The sequence below is a fragment of the Garra rufa genome, chromosome 21 (assembly GCF_049309525.1).
Source record: "Garra rufa chromosome 21, GarRuf1.0, whole genome shotgun sequence".
In the NCBI taxonomy this organism is placed as follows: Eukaryota; Metazoa; Chordata; class Actinopteri; order Cypriniformes; family Cyprinidae; genus Garra; species Garra rufa.
Genome location: NC_133381.1, coordinates 38,081,305 through 38,098,360, shown reverse-complemented (window position 1 = coordinate 38,098,360; position 17,056 = coordinate 38,081,305). Strand labels below are relative to the sequence as shown.

At 35.9% G+C, this 17,056-nt stretch overlaps 2 protein-coding genes across 2 annotated transcripts in view; one reads left to right on the top strand and one right to left on the bottom strand.

Annotated features, from left to right (window-relative positions):
- The window catches only part of itpka (inositol-trisphosphate 3-kinase A), a 35,383-nt gene extending 25,643 nt beyond the window's left edge, over positions 1–9,740 (top strand). Inside the window, exon 7 of the mRNA XM_073827646.1 lies at positions 8,020–9,740. Coding sequence (XP_073683747.1) covers positions 8,020–8,223 — 204 coding nt within the window. The 3' untranslated portion in view covers positions 8,224–9,740. The remainder of the gene's footprint in view (positions 1–8,019) is intronic.
- Positions 9,741–9,823: 83 nt separating this feature from the next.
- Positions 9,824–17,056, bottom strand: part of ltk (leukocyte receptor tyrosine kinase) — an 89,407-nt gene continuing 82,174 nt past the window's right edge. The window contains exon 29 of the mRNA XM_073827645.1: positions 9,824–16,582. Coding sequence (XP_073683746.1) covers positions 15,614–16,582 — 969 coding nt within the window. The 3' untranslated portion in view covers positions 9,824–15,613. The remainder of the gene's footprint in view (positions 16,583–17,056) is intronic.

Sequence of the window (17,056 nt, the reverse complement as noted above, 5' to 3'; positions counted from 1 at the left end):
AATCTTATTTTCAGTAAAAACCAAGTCAAAATTAAGTGTGTTTTTGCTTGAAACAAGCAAAATAATCTGCTAATGGGGTAAGAAAAATAATCTTGTTTTCTGTTTGAAATAAGATTATTTTTCTTACCTCATTGGCAGATTATTTTGCTTGTCTTAAGCAAAAACTCACTTAATTTTGACTTGTTTTGACTGAAAATACAGATCTGGCCATTAAAAATGCGTCTATTTTCACGCGGCAGCCTGCAATTCGGCACGCGTGGGCACGCGTCCTGCCGCAGCGGCTTTTTTAGATTTTTTTACAACGTTGTTGCACTTCATATAATATCCACCAGGTGGCGCAAGGAACAACATTCTGTAGCCAAACACCATGGCCAGCTCTAGGGGGCGTTGGTCACAAATACCAGTACAATAGTTCAATGATTCCTCTTTCCTGAAATTATGGTTCAAACCAATAGCAAAAAGATAGCCTATTCATAAGCAGGTGCAGTTGTATTGTTATTTTGTTTTCTTTCTTTGTTTTCCTGACGAACATTTATTAGACTGCATCGGAAACAGAAATGTTAATTTCGGTTATTTTATTTCTCCAACCGACAACTGACGTAAACCGCTAAATTCGTTTTCAGGGATTAATTATACACAAGCAAGAAGCAGCATAAACATCAGAACCTCACGTGCAGAGCTTATGCACAGAGAAAAACCCAACAAACCTATATATAATAATAAATAAAATAGGCCCACATAAGAAATATATGTTTTTCTTTTCTGAATGAATAATAATTTAACAAATTAATAAGTAGCAAGCCTATATGCAGAATTTTAGGCAATTTCTGTGATGCGCCCTTAAACCAGCATCTTGTTTCCATTTTTTTTTTTTTTTTTACAAATAGCCTACACGTTTTTTTTTTGTTTTTTTTTTATTTTTATTGTGATTGTACACAAATAACAGAAATATGTAAAATATCATAGTTTTAAGCAATGCCGTACTCTTGAACGAGTATTGTAAGCTGTATCCACTTTATTAAGGGGAAAAAAACCAAGTGATCCTGACGGCACCGCAGGCAGTTAAATAACTCGACAACTTTCACCTTCACAATAACATACATTATATATTTCAGCGTTTTAAAGCAACATCAAATTAAGATATGCATGTTTAAGAGGTAGTTCGTCTTTTTCTTTTTCTAAGATACACAATTTTAGATACACTGACAATTAATTTGAGTAGAGACAGATAGAAATGGGAAGGATAAATATAAACTACAGTATTTTTGCGATTTTGGTGCTTAGAAATTTATTCTAAGCGGGCCGCGGGCGAATAATATAGTTAATATAGCGCGGAGCGGGTGGATGCGGAATAAAACCTCGTGGAAGCGGGACTGGAAAAGCACTTTGTTATATCCTATAGACTATTTAGATACTTCATCATCAAGCAAAAATTTATTCATAAGCAGGAGCAGTTTTATTATTATTTTCTTTTATTTTTTTCCTGTTGAACTTTTATTAGACTGCATTGATAATAGAAATGTTAATTTCTGTTTTTTTTTTTTCCAAAGGACAACCGACGCGTTTAGTTATTATTAACGACAAGATTGTCTTAAATTACATTTAAATTGAATCGTGGCTGTGACACATTAATAACAGTTAAATTCGTTTTGAGGGGTTAATTGTACACAAGCAAAAAGCAGCATCAGAACATCACGCGCAGATCTTATGCACAGAGAAAACCCAAAAAAGCTGTATGTAAAATAAATAAAAATGCCCATATGCGAAATATAAATTTCTTAATGAATAATAATTTAACAAAACGAAATAAAATAAAATTAATAAGTAGCAAGCCTATATGCAGAATTGTAGGCAATTTCTGTGACGCGCCCTTGAACCAGCATCTTGTTTACATTTTTTTTTTTTTTTACAAATAGCATACACATCTGTTTTTTCATTGTGATTGTACACAAGTAACAGAAATATGTAAAATAGCATAGTTTTGAGCAATCCCTTACTCTTGAACGAGTATTGTAAGCTGTATCCACTTAATTAAAGGGGGAAAAAAACGTGATCCTGACGGCGCCGCAGGCAGTTAAATAACTGGACCACTTTCACCTTCAGAATAAAATACATTATATATTTCAGCGTTTTAAAGCAACATCAAATTAAGATATGCATGTTTAAGAGGTAGTTCCTCTTTTTCTTTTTCTAAGATACACAATTTTAGATACACTGACAATTAATTTGAGTAGAGAGGAATAGAAATGGAGAGGTTAAATATAAACTACTGTTTTTATAGAGTTAAAAATTAATTAATTAATTTATTAGTATTATTACTATTATTATTTTGATTTGTTTTTGCGATTTTGGTGCTTAGAAATTTATTCTAAGCGGGCAGCGGGCGAATAATATAGTTAATATAGCGGGAGCGGGTGGATGCGGAATAAAACCTTGTGGAATCGGGATTGGAAAAGCACTTTATTGTTATATCCTGTAGACTATACTTCATCATCAAGCATGGGCGTCGGGAGCAAAAAAAATGTGGGTGGGTCCTCCCCCAGAAAAATAAATACTTTAGTATATGCCATTTTCTGTAGTCTGGTGCCTTTTATTTAATGTTTTTACACAATGCAAATACTCCATATTTACAAATATTACAAAAGACGGCTGTTCTGCAACATTTTCAGTGGCGTAAGTGATAATACGAGTAACACATCGTTTTTGACGCGGGAGACCCGAGTTCGCATCCGCCTTATGGTGAAATCATTTTCGAAATCGTCTCCCTTTTCACTTATATCACATCGGAAAGGCATTTGTTTATTTGTTAATTAATGAAATAATTGAAAAGTTGAAATAAAGTATCAACTAGGGTTAGGTCACCTACCGTAAGTGTATCTGAGCACTATACTGTACTTTTAGGAGTGTTAATAATTAATTTTATTATTATTATTATTATTATTGTCTTTAGATTTGTTCTTACATTTTGATGCCGTACATTATTATGACGCACTGCCCATGCAGTTTTTTTTTTTTTTTTTTTCTTAAAAACTAATTGAAGTGAAAGGGAAGAAACCCATGTAGATTTGGCCTAATGTCCATAAATACTATAGCCTAGTATTGTATCCTAATATAGAAAATAATTTAGACAAATAAACAGAAGGCTCACTTTTGAAAACAATAAAGCTTAGCCTATATGACTGACAACGAATACAACAATTGTTAAGTATCAAAAGTGCTCCAGTGAGTTATGCAATTTTTTTCCACCTTTTTTTCTTTTTCTTTTTTTTTTAAAGTGGAAAAGTAGTTCTTCTATTTCGGAGAAGTTCATTAAGTCTGTCTCTTAACAGCTTCCAGTCACGAACTGCGGGTACTCCGACCAACGATCAGTAAAAGTTTTTTTTTTTTTTTTTTTTTTATTCATCTTTAAACAGCTCCGATTTACATCATTTTAGCCTGGAACTAGGCTTAAGTCTGTTCTGGGAAACCAAAGGGAAGTGTAGTTTTTTTTTAATTTTTTTTTTATCAGTTTTCTGAAAAGTAGCCGTTAATGAGGCATCAGAGTTAAGCGGCATGCAGTATAAAGAGCGAAATGTTTATGAATGGCAGAGTGGGGGTGGGGTGGGGTGTTGAATGCTGTCTGTTGCCTTGTTGTAATCAACATTTGGAGACTTGGGGGTGGTGGGGGCGGATTCCGACTGCATTCAGTTGCATTTCGAATTCAGCATTCAAATGCATGCCAGGGAGAAGGGGAAAGCTTTCCTCACACGCTCCACTTTTTTCAAAACATTAGTGTCCAACCTGACACGCGGGTCAGTGGATAAACAACCCGAACCCGACCGTTTTCAAATAACCCACCCGCAACTCGGACCGCAGAATAAAAAAAATAAATATTGTACCCGACCCGCCTCCTGACCCGTATGTTTAATACTAAAGTGATTAAGCTGTGGAGATGCAGTCTGAAATATCCCGACATCAGAAATCCATTGGTGTACAAGCTAAAAAATAAAATTAAAATAAAACAATGTGTCCTGTTGTAAAGTCGTTGCCGTATTGTTGTGTATGAAGTTCAGATGTTATTATTTTAAGAAATATATATGTTTTAGGATTCTCCTTATTTTTGTTTTAGACATCCATCAATTACGGTGAATAAAAAAAATTCCGCGCTGGTGGAAACAAGACTTTCGCTTCTACTTTTGAGACCGGTGTTCTGACGTTTTTCTAAAAAAAAAAAAAATAAGAATTCAAAATTCAAAATTTATTGTCATAAAAACAGAAGGTGAATATAATTCAAAAATGTTAAGTATTTGCTGATTAAAGAAAACATGAAGGATGCCGCTTAATATTTGGCTTTTACGTGAACTTTAAAGCATATCCCTCATTCCATTTGTTTTCTTTGTTTTGTAATCTTTATATTATTTTCGTGAAATGTATTTTTGCTCAACATGCATTTCTCGTGGCCACGAGTTTAATGAATAAACCAACCTGCGTGACATTAGTAACCCAGAATTATTTGAGATATTTCGTTTTGAGTTAAGAAATTGTTTGCCTATATTAATTGTTATAGAAATTAATACAATATTAAATAATTATACAGGCGATGCTGTATATGCTAATGCTGTCTGTGCGCAATGTAGACAGCTTTCACAAGTGTTTACATGTATTACATGTTGGCCTACTTCAAATTAAATAGCCCTGCAAGAAACATTTCATGCATCCCACAATCTTGTCCATTGACTGACCTTCTTTTTTTCCCATTATATTTGTATTATTCGTTTGTATTCGTTATTTTTTCCTTCATTTTGATCTCGTTACATAACATTCTGAATGTAAATGATACTGTAAAGGTGCTATGACTGGGGTTTTTACTGGAATGCAGTTTAAAGGTTAAATTTAACATATATTGTATTTTATTTAGTCTAACTAATAGACAAATAACTGAAGAGTGAATCATTCACATAGTTTCATTTGGAAATAATTTATCGTCACACAGTAAAATAGGCCTACATTCCTTCTCTTAACTAAAGAATTGAACATATAAAATATGAATTGAACATATTTTATTTTGTTTAGTCCAATTAACAGACTAGACTATATAAATATTAAACTGTTTTACTGAGAAATGAATCATTCACGTAGTTTCATTTGTAAATGAAAACATCATGTATCGTCACACACGGGGATAAATACAATCAAAAAGTCAAAACGTAATTGGCATAATTGTCAGGCGTTAAAAATAAATAGCCCTAACCAGGTATTGAAATAATAATAACCTATAATAAGAATAAATAATAAGTGATTTAGAGCTATCTACTTTTTTCTTTATTGTGAATCGCTTAACCTAAATAACTTTATATATGCTATTTGGCATATATTTAGCAAATATTGTGAACTACAATTATGCCAATAAAGTTTTGACTTTATGATTGTATTAATGCCCGTGTGTGACCATACGATTTACAAATGGAACGTGAATGATTCACTCGACAATGAAACACTATATAGGTTATAATTAGACTAAAAATGAATATATGCCATATAGTATAATCAAAGCTTTCATGGCATGTCAGCATTTATCATTTAGATTCGGAATGTTAAGAGATCGAAATTAAGGGGGACATACTGAATATAAACGAATAATACATTTATTACAGAAAAAAAGGATCAATTAATGGATAAGACTTAAGGATGCATAAAATGTTTCTTGCAGGGCTATTTAATTTGAAGTACTTATATGTAATAAATTCTTGATAAACTTTTGAATGCTGTCTACATCGCGCACAGACATTCGCATATACAGCATTGCCTATTGTTAATATATAACTTAATATTGCATTAATTTCTATAACAATTAATAAAAACATTTCTTAACTCAAAATAAAAAATATTAATAAACCTATCTCTGATAATCCTGGGTTATGGTTACGCAGGTTTGTTTATGCATTAAACATAAGGATGTCGTTACCTCGACAAAATAATCTTGTGGCCACGACATAATATGACATTCCCAGGAATTAATATCTCGTGGCAATGACAAAAAGTAATATGACGTTCCTACGAATTCATTTGTGTGGCCACGACAAACATAAGTGAACCGAAGGTGTCCCCTCCAGGTTACCGTACCTTTTAGTTTGCAGCAATGTTTTCAGCCTGCTCCAGTCCAGTGCGTTACATGACTGCCCCCTACTGATCATGTCTTTCCTATGTCATTGTATTTTCCGTGTTCCTTTGGAATACACCGGCGTCACGCGAGACCACTTTACTTCCCGCGCGCATTTTAAATGGCCAGATCTGTAAGAATTTTTTTTTTTACTTGTCTAGAAAATGGTTCTTGATTTATTTGATATTTTGGCTGGAAACAAGTCAAAAAAATCTAAGAAAAGCATTTTTTGCAGTGAGAGAACACAATTTTATGGAAACAATTTATCAAAGCCATCAGTAAATACACATTTGAATGATTCTGAGAAGTTGATAAATAATGAAAAAAATCATCAGTCGGCTCTAAACATTCATGGTTAAAATTATTCAACCACCAAAAGTCAAATTTGGTGCAGAATCTTTCATTTTTTAAAACCACCAACAAACGCTGCTTAGAAGTGCTTAAAAGCTTCTGTCACCTCTCTACTGCAAGCTTGGTCCATTCCTCGCCCGAACAAGATTTCAGATCACTGATAATCTTTGGTTTTCACTTTGAAACCACTTTCTTCAATGAGAATTAAATCTGGAGACTGAACAGGCCACTCAAGAACATTCTATGACTGATCCCCGAACCAAGCATGAGTAGATTTGGATGTTTACTTTGGGATGATTGTCCTGCAGGAAAGTCCGTTGATCATCTGCTTCAGTCTTTGCACCAAAGGCATCACAATTCTTGCCAAAATGGCCTGATATTTCAAAGAATCCATGATGTCCTTCATACAGTCATGATTTCAACTTCCTGCATCAGTGAAACAACCCCATAACAGGACTGATCCACCTCCATGTTTGATGATTTGGTTTCAGTTTGGTCACATCACTCCATAAAACATTCTTCCAGAACTCCACAGGTCTATTCAAATACATTTTAGCATGTTCAAGTCAGCCTTTTTGTTCTTCTTGGTCAAGGGTGGTATTGCTCTGGTTGTCTAGTGTTCTTCTTAAACACTGCACTGAAATGTTTTTCCTCCTTTCGTTGGCTCACCTTGCAAGTCTTTGGCTGTACATTGCAGGTTTTTCCCGATTGCTCTGATCAAAGATTTTATGACATTGTGCTTTTTTTGTTCAACACCCTCAAAAGTTTTCTGATGCAAGATAACTTTTAATGTCTTGGGAATCTTCATGTAGCTTTAGACTTTCTAATATAATACAGTTATTTCTTCTCCATAGCTTTTGTGAGAGCTCTGTTGACTTTGCCACAGTTGCTACTCAACTTCAGCACATGCATCCTTACTATAAAAATAAGTGACTTAAAAATAGCAATGTTGAATAGGGGTTGAATAATTATGACATAGCTGTGTTACTAAAAATCCTAGAACTCAAAAACATTACATTTTTTATTGACAATATCACTTTTAATATGCTAGTAAACTGTTGTAGATGGAATTTTTATAAAATCCTAGATCTTTAGATAAAACTTGTATTTGTAAAGTACAGCAATCTACGGGGGGTTGAATATTTTTGAGTGCAACTGTAAGTGCTGTTCTTTTGAACATTCTATTCAGTATAGAATCCTGGATATATATATATAATTTATTCTGCCTTTTCGCTTATCCGGCCAAACACCGAAAGAGCTCTTTTTGCTATTTTTGGCCGAATAATTTCGGTTGCCGAACATTTGGTGCATCCCTAAAGTTTAGCTTTGCATCACAAAAATAAATTACATTTTAAAACATATTCAAATAGAAAAGAGTTATTTTTAATTCTAATAATATTTCACATTATTACAGTTTTTACTGTATTTTTGATTAAGTAAATGCCACCTTGCTGAGCATAAAAGATTTTCAAAAACATTATAAAACATGATTAAAATCTTACTGACCCCAAATGTTTCATGTCTTTAAGGTAATTGGGAGTTCGCTTCTCTTCATTCACGACCACACAGAGAAAGCTGAAGTCTGGCTCATTGATTTCGGCAAGACCACGCCTCTCCGAGACGGACAGAACCTGGATCACTACAGACCCTGGGAGGAGGGAAACCAAGAAGACGGATACTTATGGGGCCTGGACAACCTGCTGCAAACCCTTTCCTCATTAACCAGAGAGTGACCTTCTTACGGCAAACTTCTCACAGCCAGAGTGACAGCAACAGCTTGCTGACAGACACTTATAAACCTTCTGCAGTGCATTATAGGAAGGCTACCAGTGACAAAGTCCATTACTTTACAGTATTACGCTGTAAAAGTATTTCACCATGAGCATGGTTTTAAAAAATGCAAACTTGTTGCGCCATCTTGTAGCGTTATAGCGTTACTCTTCCCCAAAGTCCAAAAAGAGGCTGAAAACTAAATTTTAGTTCGTAAAGACATCACCAGTCATACGAGGGTACAACTGTACTGTATATGTGCCTACAAAATGAATTTCAAGCATTTAAGCTTTTTTAATCAACGTTTTTAAGAACCAAATCAGTCATGGTTGTCCAATTTTTTGGCTGGTTTTGCATGCTGGAATCTATCAAAATCAATTGTTTATTTCTGTGCGCTTCATATAAGACAGAATCGAGGTTAGTTGCAGTTAGTCAAACACTAGTCAAACAATTGACGTTGCACAACTGACTGTTTCTTAAATTAAGTGTGCAGCACACACACTACGGCTCAAAAGTTTCTTAGTCTCTTATGCTCATCAAAACTGCATTTATTTGATCAAAATACTGAATAAAATAATACTGCAAAATGTTATTAGAATATAAAATAATAGTTTTTATTTTAATATACATATCCTGTGATGCAAAGTTGAATTTGCATCAGCCATTACTCTGGTCCTCAGTGTCACATAATCCTTCAGAAATAATTCTAATATGCTAATTTATTATTAGAATGATCTATTTTGGTAACAGTTGTGCTACCAAATATTTTTTTGGAACCTGTGATACTTTTTCCAGGATGAAAAGAACGGCATTAATTCAAAATATACATCTTTTCTAACAATAGAAGTCATTGCTATCACTTTTTATTAACTTAACAGTTCCTTGCTGAATAAAAGTATTCAAAAGAATCCAGAGGTTCCAAAAAATATTAAGCAGCACAACTGTTTCCAGCACTGATAATAAATCAGTATATTAGAATGATTTCTGAAGGATCATGTGACACTGAATACTGAAGATGCTGAAAAATCAGCTTTGATCACAGAAATAAATGCAATTTTTACTGTATATTAAAATAGAAGCGCGTTGTTTTACATCATAATAATATTTCACAATATAATGTTTTTTTTCAGTATTTATGATCAAATAAACCCAGCTTTGATGAGCATAAGAAACTTCTGAGTGGTAGTGTACATTGAAGTGTGCTATGTAGAACACATACAATGTGAATGATGCACAACTCTAGTGCATTTATAGTATAATAGGATGATATTAATCGCTTTGACTGTAGTGATCAATCAAGGGTGGACTTATAAATTCTTTGGATGATTTCATGGATATATTGTATTGGTTTTACGGTTTAAGAACCTGGGTTGTTGTTTTCTATACCTGCACACCACAGAAAGTGTTTCATTATCAGACAAACTTAACCTTGTGACACTATTTTGTTTAGGGGGGCAGGTGAGTTTTGTTACAGTGTTCCCTGTGCAGTATGTTTATGACAAATAAAACATCTGCTCAAATCATACAGCCTTTCTCAATTCATTTTAGCCTTTCATATTAGGATTGTAGTCAAAAATGATTTATTTAAGGTTTGCTATTACGCAGCAATGTCCATCTTTTAACATAAAAAAATACAGGTAGTACAAGTAACTTCAAAATTCAGTAATGTGATGGAAATGAACCCCTGCAAAGTCTTCTATCAAAAGCAAGACACATGCAGAACATTGGCAGTGATAACCTCAACAAAAATAATAATAATAAAACAAACACCAGTAAAACAGATGAAATATTACAGCTACATATCATAAGGGTTAGTTCAGTGTAAAAGTAATATTAATTCAAGAATACAGCACTTATTTCTACCCTTCTATCCAAAAAGAATAAGCTATTTAAAAGTGAAATGTTGAAGACATAAACTAAGATTGTGCTAATACACTTCAGTCTTATTTGCATTTGCGTAAGGCTTTTCTCAGCAGTCCCTGACTAAAACAACTCATAAATGCACACACAAATAAATCTTGTCACATGAAAAACATTATCTTCAATAGCTAATAAAATATTTGAGAATAATTAGTAATAATGTCTACGAATAATCCCCAAATCAAACTTCTCATGCATCATAATACGCACACTGAGGTGTTTTGCGGTTTCTGATTGTGTTTGCTGTAATACTTGGTGATCTACATAGTCACAGTTCGTAGAGAAGCTAAAGATTAAACGCACTTCTTTTACTTATTAAATCAATTACAACCCATGTCATATGCCTCATTTGCTTCTAATATATTTGTCCTCACAACCTTCAGTGAAAAGGCAACATACTCTTTATAAACTAACCGCAGACAAAACAAAAGACAAAACACTGAATCCAGTCTAAATAAATGGTGCTTAATGCTACTTTCTAGTCAAAACACCCTGTAAAGTCCACCTGATCTGAGATTAAAGGTGCTTTCTGTCAGCATTTCTTTATTACTAATTCTTTGCAATGCACTGTCATCTTTTTATCATCCCTCTGAGTTACTGGTGATAGTGCTAGGATTTAAAGGGACAGTTTATCCAAAACGAAAATTGTCATTATTTGTGACCCTGGACCACAAAACCAGTTATAAGGGTCAATTTTGTGTTTTCATAAATTGAGATTTATGTGTCATCTAAAAACTGAATAGATAAGCTTTTCCAATGTTTGTTATGACAGGACAACTATTTGAAAATCTAGAATCTGAGAAAATCGCCTTTTGTTGTCCAAATGAAGTTCTCAGCATTCCATATTACTAATCAAATATTAAGTTTTGATATATTTACAGTAAGAAATTTACTAAATATCTTAATGGAAAATGATCTTTACTAATTTTGACCCATACAATGTATTTTTAGCTACTGCTACAAACCCGTGCAACTCAAGACTGGTCCAGGGTCACGTTTATTCATCCTCATGTCGTTCCTCATCTGTATGACTTACTTTTTCCTGCAGAATACAAAAGAAGATACTTTGAAAGTGTTTCAATGAACGTCTTTCACATTTCCAGGGTTTCTCAGAAGTGGACAACGTCATGCAGTAGTTAGTCTCAGCCTCAGACGTCACGCCCACGGAATGTTGGCTAAACGTCTGATGCATATGGTACACTTAACTGGAAACACTTCAGGAATGTCAAAGTCGTCATCTGATTAGTTGAATTTGACCGGATTTCCAGGAGACGCGAGTGTCGCGTTTACTTTCGGTCCTCCGGGAAACAAAGCGCAGACTGATTTACTCGGCGTTATGCTAAGAGGTGCTTATGCAGACGCGATTGTTGATATACACTTTTGCGACATTCGCGAACAAATTACTGACTTACTGCTTGTTCTCCCTCTTCTTATTTAACTTTCAATGCTGGTTATTTCAATGAATGACTTGTTGCACACCAGTCTGTTGTTGTGGGGGCATTTCCACGCACTGAAAGTGATACTGAACGAAACGAACTGTGATTGGTCAATCAAACGGCCTTATGGGCGGGCCTTGGCCAATTAAAGCTGCCATGAATTCCAGACCTTCAGCCGTCCTTCTGAAGGTCTGGCTACGCGAGACTATACAGTAGTTGAATAAACTTTTTATAGCGGTGAATAAGAAGAAGAAAGAAAATATCCATGATGGCATTTCCACGACTTTGTGAGGAAAAAACACATACAGATTGAATACGGCAGTCTAAAACAACACTGTTAAAAAAAAGTAAACTTAAATACCTGGCTGCCTTAAAAAGTTCATTCAACTCAAATAAGTTTAGTCAACTTTAAATATTAAGTTGTACTAAGTGACAACTTAGATATTTGAGTTGATTCAACTTAAAATTTTAAGGCAGCTGGGTAACTTACCTAGCTTTTAAGTTTACCTAACCAATTTTTTGTTAGATCAACTCAAATATCTAAGTTGTCACTTAGTACAACTTAACATTTCAAGTTGACTAAACTAATTTGAGTTGACTGAACTTAAAATTTTAAGGCAGCAGGATAACAAATTATTTTAAGTTGACTCAACAAATTACGTTTTTTTGTTTTACATTGACCACGACTTTCATTGTAAGAACAAAAAGTTGAGGTTAAAGGGAATCTAGAGTATTATAACTTAAAATGATGTTTCTTACTGAAATAGTAGAAAACACATGAAAGATTTACACTATTTAGAAAATCCACATCGTTTTGAGCTACTGGCCCGCAACTCGTTGCTATTTTTACCGCAACACAACTCAGAAAATAAAACACTGATATGACGCCATATTGTGCGGCTTTTGGTTGCATTTTTCAGTCAAAGGGCAACGAGAGAAGTGATGTAAGTCTTCACTGCTTTCCTAGCAATAAGAAGAGGAGAAAAGAATGGGAAGATGCCTGTGGATGAGTAAAACTTTCTAAAGACCTGCGTCTTTGTTCTCTCCACTTTAGCCCTGATGCCTTTGAGGCTTTTAGTAGACCACAGACTACTGAGAGAGCTTACAAATGGCAGAGACAAGAAACGCTAGATGCCATCCTGGCAGGATGTAAACACATTGACGCTAGTCATGACGCCGCAGCTTGGATTTCACTAGATATCTGGTGCGTTTAGACTCATGGGGAAAAAGAAAAATTTGGTTTAAGCCTATGCTTATATCCATCGCCACTGTATTACTATTTTATTTTCCGAGTTGTGTTGCAGTAAAAATAGCAACAGGCAGTGGCACCAGTTCATCAAGTGCATCCATTTCAAATCATCAAAATAATGGCGCCCCATCAGCGCAAATAGCCTTGTGGTTAGTGCGCCGACATATAGCGCAACTGTGCTCACGGCGACACGAGTTCGATTCCTGCCTCGAGGTCCTTCGCCGATCCTGCTCCCCTCTCTCTGCCCATTGATTTCCTGTCATCTCTCTACTGTCCTGTCCATTAAAGGTGTAAAAAGCCCAAAAAATATAACTTTAAAAAAAATAAAATAAATAAATAATGGCGCCCCCATAGTCCAAAATATGTATAAAACGATGTGGATTTTTAAAAATAATCGGGTTTTCTATGACATATATCAGTAGGAGACATCATTTATGTTATATTAAGCCATACAAGTCTTTATACCCGGGGTTCCCTTTAAGTAAATGACAATTTTCTTTTTTTGATTAACTGTCTCTTTTTCTTTTAAATTTGTCAAGTCACTCAAATGACTTAAAAGGCAATTATTTGCAACAAATCAGTTAAATTTTACTAGACTTTGTGTATGATTTTCCATTTGTATGAGGTCTGAACATGCTTTGGATCTTCCTGTAATATACTTTAAAAAAATTCAAATTCGTAAAGGACATCTAAACCTACATATATATACCTATATTCATTGCTAATTATGACTAATCAGTAGAAAAGGACTTCTCATTTCATGTGGTCCTTAAAGTGAACGTCATGTGTTTTCACAGTGTTGACAGTAGATGAGAATCCAGTGTAAAAGGGCTGCTATTAGCCAAGTGGAAGTTTCCATAGAAACCATCAGCCATTTACAGGAGAGCCGCCTCTTAATGGCGAATTAGCTATGACTCCTCGTGTCTTTGGTACCACACAGCAAAAATGTAGTCTCTCGCACATAGTTTCCAACTGGCAGTAATTAAAGGGTGGAATACACTACACAACTTTTTCTCAGATCTTTGCTCCGATTCGCCTTCTGGATGAGAATAAAACAAAATACTGAAAGTCCATAGATTTTGGTGGTCATAGACTGATTTTTCAGTCAGTTGTATGCTGTCTGCCATTTTCTCTGCACTTGAGCAGCTGTAGTGACAACAATGGCTCGTAAGCAATGCAGGTGTTTTGTATTTGGATGTAAAAGTGAACATAAGACTCTTCATATTTTCCCGACATCAGAGCCACTGGGCAGTCAAGTAGTTTTGTTTTTGATGGTAATTTGACAACAAATATACAAAAATATTTGATCCTCTGCTGATCTTGTACGTTTGCCCACTGACAAAGATGAAGCAGGTTTATTTGAACAGTGAGAGAATGCGAAAAACGCATTTCAAAAAAGCTATAAATTGATTTGCATTTTAATGAGTAAAATAAGTATTTGATCCCCTATCAATCTGCAAGATTTCTGGCTCCCAGGTGTCTTTTATACAGGTAACGAGCTGAGATTTAAGATAGTGCTCCTAATCTCAGCTTGTTACCTGTAAAAAAGACACTTATCCACAGAAGCAATCAATCAATCAGATTCCAAACTCTCCACCATGGCCAAGACCAAAGAGCTGTCCAAGGATGTCAGGGACAAGATTGTAGACCTACACAAGGCTGGGATGGGCTACAAGACCATTGCCAAGCAGAGAAGGTGACAACAGTTGGTGCAATTATTTGCAAATGAAAAAAATAAATAACTGTCAATCTCTCTCAATCTGGTTCACCATGCAAGATCTCACCTTGTGCTGCCTATGACCCCAAGAACACCATCCCCACCATCAAACATGGAGGTGGAAACATTATGCTTTGGGGGTGTTTTTTTTGCTAAGGGTACAGGACAACTGTGATGGACGGGGCCAATCTTGGGTGAGAACCTCCTTCCCTTAGCCAGGGCATTGAAAATGGGTTGTGGATGGATATTCCAGCATGACAATGACCCAAAACACAAGGCCAAGGCAACAAAGGAGTGGCTCAAGAAGTGTCCTAGCCAGTATCCAGACCTTAATCCTATAGAAAATCTGTGGAGGGAGCTGAAGGTTCGAGTTGCCAAATGTCAGCCTCGAAATCTTCATGATTTAGAGAGGATCTGTAAAGAGGAGCGGGACAAAATCACTCCTGAGATGAGTCAAACCTGCTGGCCAACTACAAGAAACATCTGACCTCTGTGATTGCCACCTCTTGGTTTTGCCACCAAGTACTAAGCCTTGTTTTGCAAAGGGGTCAAATACTTATTTTACTCATTAAAATGCAAATCAATTTATAACTTTTTTTTAAATGCATTTTCTGGATTTTTTGTTGTTATTTTGTCCCTCAATGTTCAGTTAATCCTACCATTAAAATTATAGACTGATAATTTCTTTGTCAGTGGGCAAACGTACAAAATCAGCAGGGGAACAAATCATTTTTTTCCCTTACTGTAGCTCATTATCATTTAAAGAGACATTTAAAGAGTACTGAAACAGGTCACTGTGAACAGAGCTGTTTTTGACAAGGTAAAAAGGGTGTTGTTTTACAAGACCATCATTGCAAGCATTTCATGAGGAAAATGGGCATTCAATGTCCCCAATTAAATCAGCAAGTGTATAGTGTATTCCAGCCTTAAACTACCATTCTGCCTCTACCATTTCACTGCAGTTACTACAGTAAAATACCTTTGAGCCAAAAACAAAATAACACCAAAAAAAGAGGTGTCAATCTTCAAGGCTACACGGGGGTGACACTGAGGTCTTCAGACAAGGAAAAGCCAGAATCCCTGTCCCTCGCGGGCTTCTCAGACTGGGTGTACCTCCTAACATCCTCATGTCCATAGCTAGCATGGCGCTTCACCAGCGGTTTGTGAGTAAACGTCGTGGCCAGGCCGAGGGCAGCCAGTGAAGACGTGGCTGAAGAGCTGGTGCTGGGCTCCACAGATTTGGACACAACTACAGGCAAACTCTCAGTCTCGTAGCTCTGCTCATCATACGCATAATTTACGTTGCCACATGGGAAGCTTTGGAGCTTCGCCAAGTCCATAACCGCAGCGAGCGAGCCGCCCGTAGCCCCTGCTGGACTCTTCCGAGAGGAAATCCCAGTTGGACTGAATGTAGTTTGAGAGGATGCGGCAGACAAAGGTGGGGATGTTGAAACATTTGCGGTAACTTCTACTCCAGGGTCTATGTGCTCTGAGGTAGGGGACGGAACAGACATGGACGTGGGGTTGCAAGACAAAGGCATGGACTGGGTGTGGCACAGGGTCGTCTTCCCTCGTCCGAAGCTCTCCAGGACCCAGGAACCGTAGGTGGGGTTCCAAAGGTTTTTAGTCTTGTTTTTTAGCTTCTGGCTGCCTGAGGACGAACTGCTTCTGGAGCATGGCCGGTGCTCTGGGACTTGAAGCCATTGTCCTGGACAGACTCCAGGAGCAGGAGTTGGCTCAGCCCAACACGGCTCCAGCGTTTCTCGGTATGTGCCCACCTCCTGCGTGAGATGGACCGGTCTTTGCAGTTTTGTAGGTTTAATGGCCTGTGGGACTGCACCAGTGATGCCTGGTCGAGGGGAAGCATCCTGGGACATGGAGTGGGACACTAATAGAGGGGTCATACTGCCTGATCCTTCAGGACGGATCACAGTGCCACCTTCTTCTTCAACAGCAGGACCGTACTCCACTGGAAGAGGAGTGTTGATGACATCAGGGTCCTGGCAGATCATAGGATGTGTGACGAAGAGTGATGAAATGGAGAAAAATGTGACAGAAAAGTCAAAATGGGTCAACACGAGTGATCTAAGTCAGGGGTTTTCATTATTATTCATATAATAGTTGTGTTGAAGTTTTTAAAATGCAGAAATATGATAACATTTTTGTTTTGTGAAGAAAAAAAGGTGATAGAAAAGTCAAAAAGGGCCAACATGAGTGATCTAAGTCAGGGTTTTTTATTTTTATTCATTTAATAGTTGTGATGAAGCTTTTAAAATTAAGAAATAAAATAAAAATGTTATTTTGTGAAGAAAAAGTGTTTTTTTTTTTTAGCTTCTCCTTGCCACTGGGGGTAATAAGCAGTGTTGTTAACTTTACAAACAACTAAAAATTATAATTCTTAGATTAAAAAATCAGATTATAATTAAATTAAAAATAATTTAAAGAAATAAAAATGTGACTCTTGACCACAAAAC